This window comes from Amphiura filiformis, chromosome 19 (genome assembly GCF_039555335.1).
Source record: "Amphiura filiformis chromosome 19, Afil_fr2py, whole genome shotgun sequence".
NCBI classification, from domain to species: Eukaryota; Metazoa; Echinodermata; class Ophiuroidea; order Amphilepidida; family Amphiuridae; genus Amphiura; species Amphiura filiformis.
Genome location: NC_092646.1, coordinates 55,776,867 through 55,799,262, shown reverse-complemented (window position 1 = coordinate 55,799,262; position 22,396 = coordinate 55,776,867). Strand labels below are relative to the sequence as shown.

Genomic DNA, 22,396 nt, shown 5'->3' with positions numbered 1-22,396 from the left:
AATCTAATGATATATTCTTAAAGTGTATGTAGCTGGGAGGAAAAGCCGACGGTCAATTGAAAATTTTGACATTTCATATTGAAGATATGGATTTTTTTCCCAAAAAGACCTAATTTATTTTGGTGTTTTGGAAAAAAAAATCCATATCTTCAATGCGAAAGGTCAACATTTTCAATTGATCGTCGGCTTTTATTCCACCTACATACTTTTAAGTATAAATCATCAGATTTATAAAGTTTACTTCGAGTACTGTTAAATATCAAAAATATCAATTTTAATGATTTGCCATAAAATGTGTATTAAATTGCGAATTTCAAAAATCAAAATTATTTGATATCAGAAAGACATTCTCCGTATTCAGAATGCAATTCGATATGTCTGATGTGCTCTAATGTCCCAAAATAAATAATGTCCAAACGTTCATACCCCAGCCCTTAAGTCTTGATCAAATATTTTGCAAAAATGTTTGCCACAACATATTTTACAATAACATTTTTTAAAGATGCTTTAGTGTGGGTGTTAGATATTTGAATGTTAGATAATAACTACAAAATTACAATAATTATACAAATGTATAGAAAACAAACCTGATGTCTCAAGCTAAAATTAACTTATTTTTGTCAGTTCCTTTACACACAAAATAATATCAAGTATATTATAAACTTTCCGTCAAACTTATTGAATTTCTTGGTTTGTGCAAAACTGTTTTTAACTCTCTTCACGCGGTGTTGACTGCAGACGACATGTTTCAATTTTTTTTTTAAAGTTCAACAATTTCAGAAATGTAAATTTTCATGACCATATTTGGAATCAGCATGAAAAATGCATTAAAATGTAGTTGTTAAGATAGCTCTTGATATTTTGAGAAAATATTTCAAAACTTCAACTTTTTCCGTTGAAGCGCATGGCTAGCACGCAGAGCATTAATAATATATGACCGACAGATTGTAAACATTGCGCTGAATGAAGACGCCGTGACGGTGTCATAAGCTACGTGGCTGCTAAACCAAGACTAATAAGCAAATATTACAGACAGTAGTTGCACCAATAGCTACTTATTATTACAATAGTATTGACAGAATTTTCCAAACTAGGACTAAACCATCCCCTACCAGCATGACCGTATCCAGGGGCGAGATGGCGGACGCCCCCTCCAGTCCACCCTCACCTCTCCCCACCCATCGCCAAAGACCAAAAAGGTCCCCATTTTACATAAAATGACCTAATTGCGAGCATAGCGAGCTAAAAAAATGTTTGTCAAGCCTTTTGGTAAAAAAAAGTCAACATTTTGAAGAAAAAAAAGTCCACTTATTCAAAATTCGCCAACAAGTTCACTTTTTCAAAATCAGCCCCCACCCAAAATAATAATAATTATTATAAATCCTAGTTACTGGTCTGCCTACAAGTGGCATATTGTACTCGTAGCTTTAAAGCAAATTAACCGAAACTCAATGTCACTTTAAAGGTATTGATGAAATCAGCAATTAATTATGAAAATCCATTGAACCCTATCGAACACGTAACACCAAGGCAAACCTGTCACAACCTAAACTACCTGCATGGTAGACAATGGCCAGACAATACGCACGTGAACTAGTCACAGATGACCTCATATTGTACATGTAACCGTAAACAGAACAATGGTTCCTCGATGACAACTGACTTATTCACTACTTAACTACTGAATACTAAGTCCAAGGTTGATATATGAAAGCCGCAACCTGCTTTCTATGTAAAATCTAATATGGAAGTTTGTCTTATGTACACTTAAGGAATAACCAACAACATGTGAGGATTTTATTTTAGTTCACAACCAGGTGCCTAAGTGTTTTGGAATTACATCGTCACACGGGTAGGTAGAGTTCAAAACTTTTTATGTTATACAAACTTGAAACTAGTAATCGACGTAGCTGGTTAAACGCTACAATTTGAGTTTTATCCACAATTAACCATTTAACATTTGTAACTTGTTTAAATCTGTTTAATTATATAAATAAATAGAGCTTAAAATCAAATTTACAACATATTACTTAAGAAAATTTGACAAATAATATCAATATATACTTCCTGTGGTATGTTTACATGCAACGTACCAAAAGTGTGGCATTCAGCGTTTTGTACATCAGGCCAGTGTTGCAAATCATGCATGAAGCTATGCGGTATTTATAAATGTGTATATTGTTAGAAGTATCTTTGAACACTTAACCTTGACATGGTTGTCTTCTAAATGCCAGGTATTTGAAGAATTGTCTGCTCTGTGGTGACATTTATATGAGACACCTTTCATGTGTATTTTTTGACACCTTTTTTTTACACTAGATCAGTTTTGTTTCAATCAAAAGTAGTGTTGAGAGCCAGAAACACTCATGAGGAATAAAGACAAAAAAAATGAGGAAGAAGTCGCTAAGACAATATACAGTTTATTAATCATGACATAACAGAACATAATAGAAATTCTGAAGGAAATATTGATATTTGACCAACAAACATGCCAAAGCAGTAATTAAGCCAGCCTAACATGTTTGGTATGATTTTAAAGGGTTTTATATCGGAAATATCTCTCACAAAGTTTGTAAGGCTTTCGGGTTCTTCATCTCTCGAAATAATATTCGCCGTAGAAGTAGTGATGTAACAGGATTAATTACCATAGCGGTGGGTCAAAAAAATGTTGTATTGCCCCCGGGGGTCACTCCATTGTGACCTGTACACCATCCGCGATAATGAAAACGCGTAAAAGGGTAGTTTTTCGTGGGTAAGCACGATACGCGCGTAACGCGTTTAGGGTGTCAAAAACATGAAATATTGGAAAAAAGGGTAGCAAAATTGCAATTGCTAATACGCGGTAAATGAAATTTAGGGTATGAAATTTGATGCAAGGAATAAAATCCTTGTTTATGGTGTGAAAACACCTGTTTAGGGTATTGTTTTAGCCAAGGGTTAAATCCTTCTTTAGGGTGCTTTTCCAAAGTTGATTATCGCGGATGGTGTACAGGCCACAATGGGAGTGACCCCCCCGGGGTATTGCCCCTACTAGAAGGCTGCATTCACTACCTGTCATACATCTGTATGTGTGCAATCATAGATTTCAAAGACATGTGCGAGGGAAACGTCATGTCTCAGCAAACGCAAAGTTTCTTTTACGTTCGTCCACGTCTTTATGCCTATTCTTTAGCAGTGGCGTAGCCAGTGGGGCCAGGGGCCGGTGCCCCCAGCTTATCAGTGAGAAAGAAAAAACAGCCTGACGCCTTGAACCAAGGCTAGGTGTCTTTTAAATTATCTTTATTGTCATCAAAATTCCGATTGTTACATGCAGTCTGTATATACTGAAAACACTACTTTTAAGAGTGTTTGTATTATATCGCGAATTCCAAAACATCAAAATTATTTGATATCAGTAGGACATTCTTTGTATTCAGGATGCAATTCGATATGTCTGGTGTGCTCTCAGGCTCCTCAAAAATACTATGCAAAGGTGGGTGACCGACCCCTTAAGAAGTTGAACAGTATTTGGTCATATTTCAAACGTCAACTTTAGTATAGTAAACAAATTGCATTTGTACTCAAATATATCCACATCCCACTTTTTATGAATAATATGTAAAGAAGTCAATATATTAGCTTAACTCTCTTCACGCGGGTGTCGACTGCAGACGACATGTTTCAAATTTTTTTTTAAAATTCAAAAATTTCAGAAATGTAAATTTTCATGACCATATTTGGAATCAGCATGAAAAATGCATTAAAATGAGTACAAACAAGCCTAGTATTGGTTCAGTAGTTCTTAACATAGCTCTTGATATTTTGAGAAAATATTTCAAAACTTGAACTTTTTCCGTTGAAGGGCATGGCTAGCATGCAGAGCATTAATAAACAATATTTCTTAAAACTAGGAACTAAATTAACCAGTTGGCAAAACAATAATAATAATAATAATAATAAGCTGCTTTGAATAATGTTCTGTTCGTTTAACAACTTTAACAAAAATCGCATCAATTTATTATTTGTTTGCTTATTTTGCTTGTTTTGCTTATTTTGACAAGGCGTGTTGAAGTTCATTTCATTCTCGTTGTAACCGTTCAATGACCAATCAACAATCATTAGTTGTGAAAGGTGAAAAATAGCTTGTGGCTAGCGAAGCTTCACTATTCTTTGTTTATTATCACGTACAAACTACCAGATAATGCTTTAGGGGTGGTGCAATAATTATGTGTACCCCGGGGTGGTGAATTATAGTGGGGACAAAGATTTTTTTGGGCAGGCCAAAAGGGGGGGGCATTTTTGGCAAGTCGAAAGGGGGGTCAGGCGATTTTTGGCAGGTCGAAAGGGGGCAAGTGATTTTTGGCACAGATATTTTGGGCACTGTTTCTATATATTACACCCTAAAGAGGTGTAGGAAAACATTAGGAACACGTTCAAAAAGGGGTAGGCAACGATTTTTGGCACGGCCAAAGGGGGGCAAATGATTTTTGGCAGACCACTTTGAGAATTCACCACCCCGGGGTACACATAATTATTGCACAACCCCTTAATGGAATCGCAGTGTCTTTCTCTTCACATTCCAACCCGTCAAGGTCGCCGTTCAATAGCAGAAACAACTCACCTCTCTGAGCATAACTCAACAAAGACATTAATATCTTTTGGAAAAAAAAGAGACATTCTCATACACAGCTCCTCACATCTGGAACAGTCTACCTGTCATCAGAGAGTCTAGCATATTACCTGCTTTCAAGGGATCGGTTATTCTTTGCCAAATGTTATTAGTAACAACTTCGCCACTTAAAGGCCCATTTAGTGATCTCAGCGCAAGTGTAAAAAAATCAAAATTGTTTATAAATTGGTTAAAAGAGAAGGATAAGTCATTCAAATTGGCAAAGAACAAAGAAAACAGCAGTATTGATAAAAAAAATAATAAATGTAGATATTTATATAGCGCTTTATGCCGTAAACAGCCTCAAAGCGCTTTACATTTATTCCGCCGTCATTAGAATATGTCGGAACCACGTTTGCAGCCTACAAGTGGCGCAGGGTTCATCAGTACAACGACTGTGACTATAGTCTCCACAGCAGCCAGTTTGGTTCCGCTCCCTCCACACAAACAGTCTGCCAATGATCACGAACTGGTCCTTTTTGATTCGCTAACGGTTTTCTGTCGACGTCATCCAGCTTGACGTCAAACAAAGCTTTCAATTGGTCGATCGGCTAGACGGCTACTTTATTATTCATGAGCAATTTTGACCTGCCATCTCGCCAGCTGAGTGAGGTCAATCAAGTTCCCGTATGTACAGCTCTACGGCTACTTTCGTGTAGCCAATCAGAAACGGCGTTATAAGTGGCAATTGGCAGACTGTTTGTGTGGAGGGAGCGTAACCAAACTGGCTGCGGAGGAGACTACTGTGACTATCCCTAACAGCTTCCCATTGCACCTGGGTGGGGTGAGGCAAGCGAGGCAAAGCGCCTTGCGCAAGGGCGCAACACGGTGGTGGGACGGGGAATCGAACCCACGCACGTCGAGCAAGCTCTCAGATTATGAGTCCATGATGAAGTTGAAGCCCCATTCAAATACATGTAGCTATACACTGTCAGTATTATTACAGATTCATGTAAAATTTCTTATTTTGTCTATAAAGACACGTCTTTCGGCTGAACCACTAGCAGGCTATGTTAGCACATCTATGACAATGACAAGGGTACCAAAATCTGTATGAGCAAATCACTGAATGGGCCTTTAACTGTAGTGTTCTATGAGGGATTTTAGGTCATAATTATGACTTTAATTCAAACTTGCTCTGTAGTCCTAAAACACAAAGAAAGGTGTAAGTTGGGACATGCGTAAACATTGAAAATATGCCAAAAATTCAGGTTTAAAAAAAATTGATTCACTCTAAACGTCACCTTAAACCTAACATAACCTAAGGACTAATCCTAACCCTAACCATGAACCTGACTCTAATCTTTAACTCTGAACCTAACCCTTACCTAAACCTATCCCTAGCCTTAATGCTAACCCTAATCCTAAACTTATCCCTTAACCTATTCTTAACCTAAAATGCCCTAAACCATATCTTTAATGGTTCCTGAACTCACGATTTCAAAAATCACTTCCCCCTTTTTTCCTAAGCCTTTTTAGAGCGTTTTATTTAAAAGGCGCCACATGAATGCGCCCTCCCCACGGCTTACCAAAATTACCCCCCTCCCATTTGGCTAGCCACCCTCCCCCCCATTTCCCCCCTTTCTCCCTGGGCTCATCATTATTGCACAGCCCCTAACTTAAGAAGTAAAATCTTAATATTTGCTAATTTATGAATCAAGGCCCAAAAATGCATTTTGGGTTTGTTTTCATGTGTGTGTGGATGGGGGTGGGGTGTGTGGGGGAGGGTCATGGGGTGTGTGTATGCGGTGACAAACAAGCCTAGACTTGTACAAAGTCTAATATCAGTATTTGCACTTTAATTTTTAGTAAAAGTATTTATATATTTTAGTTTATAACATATTAGTATAGGCTATATTATGGGCAACATATCTAATTCTCGATCATGAGAGGAACTTGGTTGCGCATAATTATGCTTTCGTCGAGCGTACTACGCATAGACCACACGCTTACGGCGCAAGCACATCTTTTGAGAATTGACCAATCACGGTCTTTGGTTGCGTGATTGTGTTGTTCTACGGAAAGTATGCTGACGCAACAGTACGCAGAAGGTATATCCTCTCATGATCAAATATTAGATATTTTGCCTATATTATAGAAATATTGAGAGATTTTTAATGTTTAGATCTGTGTCGTCTTCGAATTTTGGAAAGCAATATTGTAAGAAACGGGCAAACTTGCATGTTATTGCCCCTTGTTCCAAAAAAATGACCAAACATAAAAAATCAACTGACTTTTATTACCAATTAGTTTCAACTAAAGGATTAGGATTGTGCTTTGTTTCATTTGGCAAAACATGATAATATTTTTTAATACAAATTAGTGCTGAATTTTCTGGAATCGAGAGTAAGTTAAACTTTAGTAATAACAACATACACTAAACTTTGTGACGCGAAACGTTCAATAGAGACAACAACAAGCATGGAAGTGTCAATATTGACTATAGACCACAATGGCCTCATCCGAATGGCATAGTTCAATATCCTCAATAAAACAATCTTAGTGCAAAATTTGACCTCAATTTGCAGAGTATGAGTTTTTGTACCCAAATTTTCAAAGGTCATTCAATGTATTGTACATGTATTGGGGTTAAAGAATTGTAACCTGATAGATGAGCATGTACTAGTGATTGCCAACCATGTTTGACCTAACATGTGCAAATAAAATAACGCAGTCATATTATGGCACACCATAGGGTGGCAAGTTTGAGTATCTTGATTTTGATCAAAAGTCACACGTCATAGATCGGTGAGCATAGATATAATTTCATCATACAATGGTAGATCAAATTGACTGGATCGAAAGTTAATTATTATGATACTCCCATGTGGTTTCAATATCTTGTAAACTCTATCAAACTTTGATTTGTGTTTATTCCTTTTTCTAAGTTTTTATTTGGTGTGGCGATACAATATTCAGGTATTTAATAATAATAGGCATACTTCTTCATTTTCACTTCTATTGATTGCGACCACTCTTGACATGTACATCCTGTTAATTAGGGCAATGCCTTATTATACTCTGGAGTGTGGCTTATTTGCATTTTGCTTCCCAGCATTCTATGTAGTGAACTTGGTTTCATAAAGTAAAGACACGGCTTATTTTGGTCTTGTTTGCTACTGAATTCCATTTAAACTTGCCTTCAGGTTTTGACTTGAATTTGCTTTGTTTGGTTTAATATTTTGTTGTCTGTCCCTGAAGAAGAGCATTTTATCTGCTCGAAACGTCGGTTGTTGTTTTTTGTCTGTTTGGTTTGGTTTGTCTGCTATGTGCACAGTGATTTTCATCACTTCCAGTGTATTTTTGTTCTGTTTTTCTGACACTTCTTTGGGCTCTGGAATTTGCAGTTTTTGACCATTGAACTTTTCCTATTTTTGTGCATTGGTTGTTTGGTTTATCGTCTCTGCTTATGTGCACAGTGATTTTCATCACTTGTATTTATAGTGTACTTTGGTATTCCCATTGAACCCTGTTGTTTTTTCAGGTGTAGCACTTATGTGGGCCTTGGAACTAGTACTTTTTGGCTATCGAACTTTACCTACTTGTAATGCCTGCATTTGCTGTTTTGCTGTCTAGTCTGTATTTTACTAGTTAGTGTACCGTGCGCTTTTTCTTTCCAGTATATGAATACCATTTTCTATGCCAATGCATCAAGTCATGTTTCCGACGGTACAATTCTTACAGAGTCACCGTGTGTTAATGATTGCCATAAGGGTGGAATTATAGCTCTATTTTTTTAAGTTCAAGATGAAAAATGGGTAAACCTCTTTCTTTCTCCTCTTTATAATTTTTGCTATGTCCAATTGTATGCGTAAATACTTGCATTTTACCCATATTGTTTCGCCATTCGTTTTTATTTCGTACTGTTCTGTTTTTTATTTCTTTTACCGTCATATACCTTTCCTCTCCCCCCCCCCCTCCTCCTCTTTCTCATTACATGCCAGCGAACATCGTACTTCGGGCAATTAGCCAATGTTTAAAATGAGTACTAATATTGTTAATTTTAATATGATCGAAATTCCCATAAAACTTCAAATCTTATCCTAAGTAAATATTATGAAAACATGTGCATATTACCTGTATACAAGAAACCGTGTGGCAAGTTATTCTATTATTTGCATACAATATCTTGTTCGCCTGACTACTGACCCATTAAGATTCCGTGTTACCAATACACCAGAATTACTCAAACGGGTGATACAATTAATACGAGTCAGACGAATTTATTCAGTAACAAAAATAATAATTATTCACACGGAAAATTAAAAAAAAAAAATTTGCTGCTGGAGGCCATAAAAATCACAAGGATTTTAACAAGCTATGGCGATAACATGATAATGGCCTCCTTATATTGATAAAGGTGTATAGTCATGAAAAACACAAAATTAAAACGTTATAGATATTTTTTATAAAAGTGCTTTCGTCAAAATTGTATCCAAATTGTATAATAACATTTAAATATCGGGTTATACAAAGGTCATAAGACGTTTTTTAAAATAAGCAAGGGGTGAAATTTACGCATCATACACTGGAACAGAAACATTCAAACATTACAAACTATCGCACAAGATCAAATTAATGATGCTTATTCGTAAATAATAATTATAACCACATCATACACTGGCACAATGAAATTACAATGGCAACATGACATGCATAGGCAGATAAACCAGATAAGAAACTCCGGACATAAGCAAGCAACACACAATACCAGCTTACGCGATCAATTAATGATGTTTAGGCCTCGTATCCATAGGATGTTCCCTTGTGGCCTGTGGCCTTGTTCCGTGTTTACTTTTTCCCATGTGACCTGCCACACAGACAACGAACCGTACCGGCCACTAAGCAAAACAAAGGTTCGTTGTCTGTGTGGCAGGTCACATGGGAAAAGTAAACACAGGAACAAGGGCACACGCCACAAGGAACATCCTATGGATATGAGGCCTTAGGCCCCGTAATCATAGGCTGTTCCCTTGTGGCGTGTGCCCTTGTTCCGTGTTCACTTGTTCACTTGTTCCCATTTGACCTGCCACACAGTCAACGAACCTTTGTTTTGCTTAGGCCCCGTATCCATAGGCTGTTCCCTTGCGCCGTTTGCCCTTGTTCCGTGTTCACTTGTTCCCATGTGACCTGCCACACAGACAACGAACCTTTGTTTTGCTTAGTGGCTGCTACGGTTCGTTGTCTGTGTGGCAGGTCACATGGGAACAAGTGAACACGGAACAAGGGCAAACGGCACAAGGGAACAGCCTATGGATACGGGGCCTTAGTGGCCGTATCCATAGGTCACATGGGAACAAGTGAACACGGAACAAGGGCACACGCCACAAGGGAACAGCCTATGGATACGGGGCCTTACTCGCCAGCCTAGTGTATACAGGGTGTCCCTGAAAAGACTGCATCGTCGGAAACTCAATCGTTTGGGTATTTAAACGCCACAACTAAACATGACTAAATAATTGGTGTTGTTGAGGAATAAATCAGCTATCACATACTTCAATGTTCCAGTGTACAATGCGTAAGTCTCTTTCCTCGTTTGTATGATACAGGATGTCCCTGAAAGAACTGTGTCGTCGGAAACTGAATTGTTTGGGTATTTTGAGGCATAAACTAAACATAATAATAACCGATGAATGTTGCCATTTTGACCACACCGTTCGTGAAATATAAGAATTTTACGAAACTCACTCATTTTCCAACCTTTCCACAGTTTTAAATACTAGTATCAATCGTTGATCTGTATTCGGAGCGCTAGTCAAGGCGCAAAAGTGCGCATCATCAGCGCATGAGGCGTCTATTGTCATTGATAGATATTTGACTCCGTGGAACGGGCTGAATATGAGAAATGCTTTGATTTCAAAAACGGAGCGGTCAACTGGCAACATTCAGAAAGTATGTGATATCAACCACATCGGTTATTTAGTTTTGTTTAGTTTATGCGTTAAAATACCCAAACAATTCAGTTTCCGACGATACAGTTCTTTCAGGGACACCCTGTATCATACAAACGAGGGAAGAGACTTACGCATTGTACACTGGAACATTGAAGCATTACAAACTAGCGCACGAGATCGAATTAATAATGCTTAATCTTGATTCTTAATATAAAGTTGTATTTGAACAAACACTACAACAACATTATGAAAATTTTAATGTTAAGTATTTCTTGGCAAATTATTTTTCAAATTATTTTGTCAATAACAATAAATAACATGTTGGAATGTTTGGCAGGAATTTTTTCAAAAATGTCTTTGAATGTTATTAAAACGTTTTATAACCTTTATACATCGTAACATTTAAACATTTTATGCATCCACTCATCGTCCCATCTGGGAAGGGGTTCCCCAAGAATCAAGGTTTGGTCCTCTCCATTGGAATTATATGGATGATGTGACCCTTGGTGAAGTTGTGTCTCACTTCAAACTGATCTTGATATCTAGGAAGGTACGATGGCAATGACATGCATATTAGTGCCATGTTATCAGTGGCGTAGCTATTATGCCCCACCACGACAAAACAAGTTAACTGACATTTTGGAGAAATTGGTTTTTTTATGTTTTTGAACTCTGGGCAACTCCTTACATATGTTGAACTAAAAATATTTTTTGTAAAACATCCCAAGAGCTAGATATCAGCATGTCGAAATGAGTTAACTGCATCATTTACCTCATAAAACCATGACAAAACAATTTAACTGACAAGGCCTATGGAGTTTTACACACTTAACACTTCATTGATTATTATTGATTATTGAACAATGCTAGAGCAATTCACAGTTTGGTCTCTAATTCAAAACAGCGAAATTGCAGTTAACTCGTTTTGTCATTGTGGGGCACTGATGATGATGATGATAGGGGCAAGGGCAAGCAATACACCGAATCGAGCGATTCATGCTACCTATCGATTCAGCGCCCCTCTTAAGCGGTGAAAGTCAAAATGGTACGCATTAAAACATAAATATTCATTTGAAAGAATGTCTTTGTCTTTATAACCAAATTTCTAGCATTTGTGCAATTTTTTGCGCACTCCGCACACAATTTTACAGACACTGGGAGGAATAAGCCATGCTGTATCCTTGCCTTGGGACACCACAACCCCTAGATATGCCACTACATTTTTGACATTAATATAAAAGTTACTAGCCCAAAAAAAACTCGATATGGTAACAATGAGAGAATAATTTGTCAAAATTTGACAGTTAGTTTTATTCGTTAAATAATAATCACAAATTTGATTAATACCTCTCAAAAAGAACAAGAAGTACATACAGCTAAATAAGCATCCAAATAGTATAATTTTGATTGGCAAGATCAATTTTAGCTTCATCAATTGATAGTTACCAGCTGATGTGACGATACCATAGACACAAATCTTATCAATGTAAAAAAAAAATAATGTCTGTATAAAATTGTTTTTAAAAAAAATACCGATTAGAGATTTATTGCAATTAGCTGTCATGACCTACAATACAGTCTATACACGCTATAGACATGCTGATGAAAGGTCTATTTCTAATCGTTTGTTTGTTTTTTGTTTGTTTGTTTGTTTATTTGTTTGTTCTTTTAAAAGGACTAATGACGAGGAAAATGTTAAGAGTTGACCGTCATACTGATATAGGCATTTTTTTTTAAAGTTCAACGATTGAGATTCGGCCGACATGCAAATGTAGGTTATTTAACAAACAAAAAAAGTTCAGTGATATTTGTAATTGTCACCATGTTCCGTAAATGAACTCAACCGAAACGATAGTGCTTTGGATTAAAGGTGTATCAAGTACACACAGACCTTAAAGCAGTATGCAGACTTTTTATTAGACGTACAATATTGTATGTAACATATCTACGTTCTTTAATCTATTGCCATTCTATTTCCAGTCATGTTTAAGTTTTAACGAATGTTTGATGACGTAAAATCGATAATATATTTCTACCAGATATAAATTGAGATATTATACGTAACATATTATCGATTTTACGTCATCAAACATTCGTTAGAACTTAAACATTACTGGAAATAGAATGGCAATAGATTAAATAACGTAGATATGTTACAAACAATATTGTACGTCTAATACTCGGAGTCTGCATACTGCTTAACTGAATGCAATTTATTTTTACGAAGGACAAGGCTCTTTTCATATCAAAATTTAACAGAGTAGTCCTGAACAAAGTCGCACAAATTGAAAACACAAAGTCTCGTCATCACAACACCATAACCAATTTCAAAACTGTTTTTGAAGTCAAAAATGTAGGTTTGTCCTTGAAAACACACAAACAAAGTCTCCTCGAAAGACAATTTTTTTTCAAAATCAATTACTGGGTAATTTTTTCGCATAATAATGATTATACAAAATTAGCTCAGGCATTGAACCAGTGAGTCCTAAATACAGTTATCATCACAACACCATGACCAATTTGAAAACTGTTTTTGAAGTCGAAAATTAATACTTTTCCTTCTGCCGTATAGAAATTGGATAATTTAAATGCCCGACAGATCACTTTTTTGTGATCGTGCCGACTATAAAGGTTTCACAATTGTCTCACATAAATGTGAATATACAGCACATGTATTTGCTTTGTTCAAAGTCGGTTGAACCAGAAAATAATGGACATTTCATCGATCTTTGAACAAAAAAAATTGCAAGGGGTAATGAAACAAAAGAAAAGGGCTAGACGTATGATTGATAGATCCTTTGTGTGTAATAGCAAGTAACCAAGAATGTGTTTATAGTGAGCCAGCTTATCCGTTCATTAACGTATAAAGCAGTATTCAGACTTTTTATTGTACATAAAATATTGTATGCAACATATCTACGTTGTTTAATCTATTGCCATTCTATTTCCAGTAATGTTTAAGTTCTAACGAATGTTTGATGACGTAAAATCGATAATATATTTCTACTAGATATTATATGTAACATATTATTGATTTTTCGTCATCAAACATTCGTTAGAACTAAAAACATTACTGGAAATAGAATGGCAATAGATTAAATAACGTAGATATATTGCATACAATATTGTACGTACAATACTCGGAGTCTGTGGAGCGCTTAAGTACATTAAACAGATCAATAATAGAGGTTATCCACTTTACTCATGCGTGACTTCTAACAAAAGGCGCTGGTTCCCGTAGTATTCCTCATTCGAACCAACTCAATGCATGACCTCGGAGTTACCTGCATGACTTTGGCGGGATATTTTGAAACAGTCATGGTTGCACATGCAGGTACTTCTTTTGAAAGTCCTAAACAAGGTATAGCAGTCGCTGATAGGATATGCAGAACACGGATACACGGATAACCTCTATGTACGACATGGAAATCGATGGATATTACAGTATAAATCTTTCCGTACACAGGGTGTCCCTGAAAGAAATGTATCGTCCGCGTCGGGAACTGAATTTTTTTACCAAACATAACTAGATAACCAATATGAGGAATATGTCACCTATCACATACTTTTTGAATTCTGACAATTGACCGCTTCGTTTTTAAAATAAAAGAATTTTACGAAACTACCTCATTTTCAATCCGTTCCACGGAGTCAAATATTTATCAATGACAATAGAGAGTTCCCGTGTTTTCAAGCGGAACGGACTACAATAGTGTTTATGACGTGATTCGAACCGCCGTATTCCTCATTCCTTTGATTTGGTCAATGACCCTATTGGTGCTACATTCTACAAAATAACATTTGCTAATTATTGCGCGAGTGTTGGTATTCTGAAAATTGTAAACGGAGTTTAGGTTTCCCTCCAAGATGGCGGGTAACCCAAAACACGGGAACTCTCTATAGACGTCTCATGCGATGAAGATGCGCAGTGATTGCCACTTCGAATACAGATCATCGATTGATATTTGAATCCGACGCGTGGAAAGGTGTGAAAATGAGGGAGTTTCGTAAATTCTTACATTTCAAGAACGGTGTGATCAATTGTCAAAATTCAAAAAGTACGTGATAGCTGATTTATTCATCAACCACACCATTTATTTAGTTATGTTTATTTGTGGCGTTAAAATACCCAACCAATTAATTTTCTGACGATACAGTTCTTTCAGGGACACCCTGTATCACTCTAAACAGACAAGGTGCCGCGATGTCATTATTCCAGAAAGTTGAGCAGGTTATAAAACTCGAATATGTCACTGGGATAACTCATCACCTCTAAATTGATACTGCTCTGTGTAAATAATATTAAACATGGAGCCGGTATCGTTTTGACGGTAACCACGGTAACCTATTCTGTTGGTGCAACATCCGGGCTACTTCTAGTCTTGTGTCCAAGCTTCACGTGGCACAAGGTTTGTTATGAAGGACATGAACCGGCTATGGAGGAGGCTAAATATCGATATTGATCACTCCAAATTCAATTTCGGGAAAACCAACGCTCGACCATGGAATTTAAATGTCAGTTTGTCACTATATCTAACGATAAATCAAGTAAGTAACTTCCACTCTGCAGACTTAGAAACATGTTAGATTCCACTGACTATTTGCAACACAACACCAATGACACAAATCATCAATAAAAATCGAGCCAAGGACTTGTTTTCACTCAAATTTGAGTCGCGTCATCAACCGGAAGTGACATGGCACGGACCAACAGAATTCGAAACTGGCGCCATATTTGTGTACCCCACATTGCATTGCGGTGACGTTGCGGTCAATCATCAGTGACTAAATCGGTTTCGGAATAGCGCTATTGGTTTAGTCACCATACACAGCCGAGAGAAAGTGACATTCCAGCTTTATCACCTATGCGCACAGGGATAACGTTTAAAGGGGCATTTCGTGATCCACAGCCTCATCCCCCCACTTTTCCCAAAAAAAGTTGAGATTTTTACACCACTGGATACCTCTGGCTACATAATGTTTATGTACCAAATATTTCTTGCAGATTAATTCGTTTAGCAAAAATATCGCCAAATTTGAATTTCGTTCTGGTGCACCAGAACGAAATTACAACACATTGTCTATGGAGCAGTGTAATACACATAATCATGCATAACTCGCAAACGCAAAATCGGAATCAACTGAAATTTTGGAAATAAGCTTTTTCGTGGATATCTACTGAAAATGTCATAAAAAGAGGATGCTAGGATCACGAAATACTCCTTTAAATGCCAAACACCAGTATAGACACGCATGCGCACAAGTAAAACGTTTAAACGCCGAACATCACTATAAACACACTCCAATTTATCATTGTTCATCCAATTACAGGATACCATCGGCATCCATTCAACGTATCATCATGCTTCCATCATCATCTTCGCTACTACTGTTGCTATCATCGTGTGCTACCATCTGGAATTTCATCTTAGCTGCTCCGGGTAAGCTGATAACGGTATCATAATTATATTTATGAAAAATTCTCTTAAAGCCATATTATAACATTTACTGAGGAGAATGTCCTCAAACAGTTTTTAAATTCTGGTTTTTACACGGTTGTAATGTACTTTAGTAAACAAAGTAAATCAAGACTTTAGGTGCTGTAGTTTTGTCAAAATCCGAGATTTTGAATAAAACGCAGGAACCGTCGTTTTATTATTACGATGGAAATATTAGTCGAACACGTATGCGATGTTCCACATAACACAGTACGTACACGGCGTGGGGGACAAACATACACATCAGAGGATCGTCCCTTATTACAACCGCGGGAGTAACATGCATTGGCGCTAGTAGTAAATTCCAATTGTTCACTTGTTCGGCTCAAAATTAAAAGGGGACATATCTCACAGTAAAAGCTAACATTTTATGGAAAATAAATACTAATCTATTTTTACAGAAATGTTATAATATGGCTTTAAACATAAAGGCACATTCACAGATTTTGTGAGGGTGATCGTCTAATTTTTATTTCTTTAGATATCCTTATTTTGACTTTTTTAAGTTGCTTGTACATTCCTAATTAAACTACCGTAAAATTTTGTCAATAAGCATATATGCCTATTAACGAGTTGCTCAGTCAAGAACGAATTTTTACGGTAATTTGTTTAACCTTTTCATTTTGTTATCTTTTTATTTAAAAATATCTGTGTTGCAGATATTTTTAGATTTAAAAAAAATAAATGAAAAAGTGTAACAAACTACCCTAAAAAATCCTTATTTTGACTTCATCAGGTTGCTTGTACATTCTTAATTTAACTACCGTAAAAATTTGTTTATAAGCATATATGCCTATTAACGAATTTTTACGGTAGTTTGTTAAAGTTTTTCATTTTTTTTTCTTTTTATTTAAAAATATCTATGTTAGAGATATTTGTAAATTAAAAGAAAATAACTGAAAAGTGTAACAAACTACCCTAAAACTGATACTTAGGTGTTTATAGATTTATTAATTCATTAAGGCTTGTCTTTAAATTCACTTTGATTCATCACAAACATTTCTTGGAACAATTTTTCCACTAAATAAACCTCTCATTGAAAACACGTAAAAATACAAATATCTAGTTTCGACTGGATTTCCTTTAAGTATTTGATTGCAACCATTATATCATTCTTTTATTACGAGCCCACTGTCGTAGCCTGAAATTTTCCAGAGGGTGGATAAAGTGGTGGCTAAGAGGATAACATAAGCTTCAAGGGGGGGGGTTGACAAAATGAGGACAAATTTCATCGCAGCCAGCATCAGGTGGCAAGAGCGGAGATGAAAAATGTGATATTCCGTGTATTCAGACAGATTTGCTATTTACCGATTTTTTTTTTTGGCGGGGGGCACCATAATAAACGTATATATTATTATTATTTCAATTTGAGATTAAACGTTTGACCCCTCTAATAAATCAAAAGAGGCTCTTTGCCAAACAGATCTATAGATATGATAGACGTAATATTGTCGTGAAGCAATGGTTACCATGGTTACTATACATTAATACAATTATTAAACGTCTTATTGTATATATTAAGGTTATTAATTATTTTAAACTGTTGTGATTTGGTAGTTCCCAGCATCTTACGAATGGTAGTGAGCTTTGGCAAAAACTGAATTGCTCAATTCATTGGGAGCGTGTAGAAGAATTAAAATATCACAGATATACTTTTATAGGTGCTGTGGTTCTTGAGTTACGTTGTAAAGAGGGCTGAAACAACAACACTTTTGTCAAACGTACATAACTCATTAACAACAATAAATTAAGCAAGTTTGCAAAGTATACGATTTGTAGAATGAACTTTTGCAAAACATCAAGGTGTTAATTTTCAATAATATATTGATCTAGACAATAAAAATCAATTTTTAGGTTGCTTCGACCAACAATACCTCGTCTACCCTTAAAGCTTGTGATTATATCATGGAGAATAGGCCTAATGCTGAATAATATTATTCATACAAGAGATTAATTATTGAAACGTGATATATGAGATGTCGCGATATTATTGTTTGTTGAAATACAAACACACCAAAAGAATAACTTTAGTAACTTGACACTTTTGTACAAATTGTTGTTGTATAATAGACAGTAATAGGAAACTTGTTTTTATCATGGAGAATAGGCTTAATACTGAATAATATTATTCATACAAGGGATTAATTATTGAAACGTGATATATGAGATGTCACCGTAATAATTGTTTGTTGAAATACAAACAAACCAAAAGAATAACTTTGGTAACTTGCCACTTTTGTACCAATTGTTATTGTATAATAGACAATAATAGGAAACTTGTTTATTTGTATAGACCTATTTATTCTGGTGCCATTTATTCTGCCAATTTGCAAAGTGTACAGTAGATCTACCAAAAAACGTTGACAACGTAAAGAAATCAGCAAGTTTAAAAAACCCACCTCGGCTCACTTTTTGAAACTTGGTCCCATTTGTAAAAAAGGTACTGATTTAAACTTTATCATATTTACATCAATTTAAAACATTTCCAGAAGTGTTATGTATCTTTAACGTGCAGATGCGATATTAATTTGTAAGCTTTCTGGAACGACCTGAACGGTTATTATCTTGTTCTTGCATGATAAGCCAATATCGTTTTGTGTTTTGTTTTATAATATCATGATTAATGATTGAATTAAACGAATAACAAGTAGGCTTGTTTGTAATCTTGTTGGAAACGCTGTATTCTGTTGAAATAAAATAAAAACACTGATTTGCTGTTGGTGTTCAAATGGGACCAAGTTTCAAAAAGTGAGCCGAGGTGGGTTTTTTTAAACTTGCTGATTTCTTTACGTTGTCAACGTTTTCTTGGTAGATTTCTTTTCTTTTTATGAATGTAGCCAAGCAGCTCCAAGCTTGGAAAGTCAGGTTATGAAGTGCACCATAAAACGAATAAAACGAAAAATGGATGTTTTAAGTTGCCATTCTTGATTCATGACAATAAATAATGAAACAAAACTTTATCAGTCGTTTATTTTTAAAACTTGCTCGTCACGCGTGACTGTAATGTTCAGAGGCGTACACAATGATCAATAAACATTTTAATATACTTTAATTATTCAAGGCTACGTAAATATGTAAATAAAATGTAAATATGAACAACACACACCCAATGTTGACAATGCCAGAGAGACACACATAGAGTAAATCCGATTTAGGCCTACTTCATGTCGGAACTGGTAAATGCGCATATATTTAAGCCTATACTACAGAAGCGTCTTAATGCCCCAGATAATCGTGTTTTAATGTTGGTGGTTCTTTGTAGCCCTGCAGGGGCAAATTACTTAGCTATCCGAATTTCGCGGTTTGTGGTTCTTTGTAGCCCATCAGGGGCAAGTTGAATATTCCTATTAAGCGGCGGTTGTCGGCGATCTTTCGTGGTTTGTGGTTTTCATCAAGCCCTGCACTCTATCGGGAGCTAATTTATAGTTTAAGCTTGTTGAATATCCATATTTCGTGGTTTGTGGATCTTTGTAGCCCTGTGGGGCAATCTAGTTGCATATCCAAATTTCGCGGTTTGTGGTTCTTTATAGCCCTGCGGGGCAATCTAGTTGGTATCAATATTAAGCGGCAGTTGTTGTTGATCTTTCGCGGTTTGTGGTTCTTTATAATCGAATAATCGATAGGCCTGCGGGCAATCTAATTGGATATCCCAATTTCGGGGTTTGTGGCTCTTTGTAGCCCAGCGGGCCAATATAGTTGAATATCGTGGTTTGTGGTTTTAATTTCCCTCATCAAGCCCTGCCCTCTATCGGGAGCTAGTTTATAGTCTAAGCTTGTTGGATATCCGTATTTCGTGGTTTGTGATTCTTTATAATCGATAGGCCTGCGGGCAATCTAGTCTTTCGCGGTTTGTGGTTCTTTGTAATCTTTCGTGTTTTGTGGTTTTGATTTCCCTCATCAAGTCCTGCTCTCTATCGGGAGCTAATTTGTTGTTTAAGCTTGTTGGATATCCATATTTCGTGGTTTGTGGTTCTTTGAAGCCCTGTGGGGCAATAGTTCCATATCCAAATTTCGCGGTTTGTGGTTCTTTATAGCCCTGCGGGCAATCTACTTGGATATCAATATTGAGCGGCAGTTGTTGGCGATCTTTCGCGGTTTGTGGTCTTAATTTGTTGGATATCCATATAATCGATATGCCTGCGGGCAATCTGGTTGGATATCCAAATTTCGCGGTTTGTAGTTCTTTGTAGCCCTGTGGGGCAATCTAGTTGGATACCCCTATTAAGCGGCGGTTGTCGGCGATCTTTCGCGGTTTGTGATTTTAATTCCCCTAATTAAGTCCTGCCCTTTAGCCCTGTGGGGAAATCTAGTTGGATATCAATATTCAGCGGCAGTTGTTGGCGATCTTTCGCGGTTTGTGATTTTCATTTATAACATTTATATCAAATATAATTTCAGTCTGAGCTGTGAACAGAGCCACTGATAAATAAATAATAAATAATAAATAAATGTCGGTGTTTTAAATGACGAAGATGCCATGATAGTCAGGCATGGTGATAGCATCTGGATGGTGAAAGTAGGCCCAAGGCCTAGGCCTAAATGTGAATAAAAAATCAAACATGTTTGTTTGATGAAAAAATAATAATATCACAATAGCAATGGATGTTCGAAATGGTGTTATTCTTGATTTACGACAATAAATTGATTAATAAAACATTTAAAAAAAAGTGGTGGGAAGTTTCGAACTTAAGGCAAAAATTCATAAATGGATTAGAATTCCATGGCCTTAACCACTTCGCCACGGGGACGTCCCGTTATTACGATGTGTGAAAGTGGAGTATTTATATATTAATATGAATATATGCTGTGGTCCGGAAAGAATAAAAGAATTGTGAAAAACTTGATTTTTTGGCGAATGGGGTCCAGAATTTGTATGTAGGGTATCCAGGAAAATGCCTGGGTATATTTGAAAGTGAATCTGAAAAATTAGTGCGACAGTGACAGCCATGTATGGCTGTAGCAGTGTCGAAAGATTGTGGATATCAGTATGATTAGCTATGATTTGCCACTAATTTTGGCTATGAAATACCGCGTGAAATAAAGCAAGAATGTTTGTTTATTATCAAACAATCGGATTGACTGTAAGATTCGTGTAACTTTTTGAAATAAAGAGTTATTAAAATATGACACTTTGGACAGTAAATACGATTGATCATGGTTTTAGATATATTTTGTACCCAGCGAAAAATATCATAGAACAATAGCGTTTTGTTCCGTGTAAATATAGTCTCGCGGTGCATCTGTTTATTCTTCTTTATCAGTCGTTTTTTAAAACTTGCTGGTCAAGCTACCGCGTGACTCTAATCATATGCAGTGGATTTTTTTTGTGATTTAGGCTTGGAACCAAGTTAAAACTCTTCTAAAATGGATGCCGCAATGTAGCTGCTTTGAGATATTTTTTTTTTGGTCTTGGCATTGCTGATGCTATCTTGGCGTAAGAATTGTTGATGCTATTTCAGTTTCTAAAATGACATTGGATTCATATTTATAACATGACTTAAGGTGGAACTACACCCCTTGATAAATGTGTGATTATTTTGCATTTTCACAAAAATAATAACACACTGGTAACAAAAGTTATGTATATTGTCGGTGCAAGGAATCCAGTTTAATACTACACTTGAATTTCAGTGACTCAAGACAAGCGGTACATTATTTATGATAAGAAAAGAGGTACGGCTAGAATATACCTCATATCTTAATATATATAATGAACCACTTGTCTTGAATCACTGAAATTTCAGTAAAGTACTTGGATTCGTTACCCTATAATATACATAACTTTTGTTAACAGTGTGTAGTTATTGTTTGAGAAAAATGCAAAATTAGTCACAAAATTGATCAGGGGGTCTAGTACCAATTTAATTCATTTCAATCAGCATTGCCTCACCTCTAAACATGCCAACAGAGTCTCACAAACTGGTATCTAATTTATTTTCAACACTGTATTATTACACTTTTGGTTTAAAAAAACAAATTTAGCAGGAAATAAAGTTGACAATCGTTTCTTATGCGTGTCATTAACTTTGTGCGTACAGAGCGCAGAGGAATTCTATTTATCATAATAAAAAACTATTTCAAGAAAGTAATGACGTCTTTGAGTAAAAATTGTAGTGTAATGAATGACTGACGTCATTTTAAACAATATACAATGAAAAATTGTGATCCTTCAGTTTAAACTTAGTCTAAGTACATCAAAAACAGTTAAAAAAGCATCCATGCTCTTTTTTAGTCATTACCGTTCCTACTATGAACCAGCTAACCATTGTCATGATTGTTGACGCTATTTCAGATACATGTTCCAAACACGTCAAAGAAAGAATATGGCCATATACGAGGAACTATAACAAAAAAGC

At 36.1% G+C, this 22,396-nt stretch overlaps 1 protein-coding gene across 10 annotated transcripts in view; it reads left to right on the top strand.

Annotated features, from left to right (window-relative positions):
* Window positions 1-1,636: 1,636 nt before the first annotated feature.
* The window catches only part of LOC140141522 (complement receptor type 2-like), an 84,923-nt gene continuing 64,163 nt past the window's right edge, over window positions 1,637-22,396 (top strand). For 6 of the 10 annotated variants that reach the window (XM_072163408.1, XM_072163409.1, XM_072163410.1 and 3 more), the window contains exons 1-2: window positions 1,638-1,852; window positions 15,874-15,983. In XM_072163408.1, coding sequence (XP_072019509.1) covers window positions 15,905-15,983 — 79 coding nt within the window. In that variant the 5' untranslated portion in view covers window positions 1,638-1,852; window positions 15,874-15,904. Of the gene's footprint in view, window positions 1,853-15,873; window positions 15,984-22,396 lie in introns of all 10 variants that reach the window. The other 4 variants (XM_072163417.1, XM_072163416.1, XM_072163413.1 and 1 more) reach the window with 2 other exon arrangements.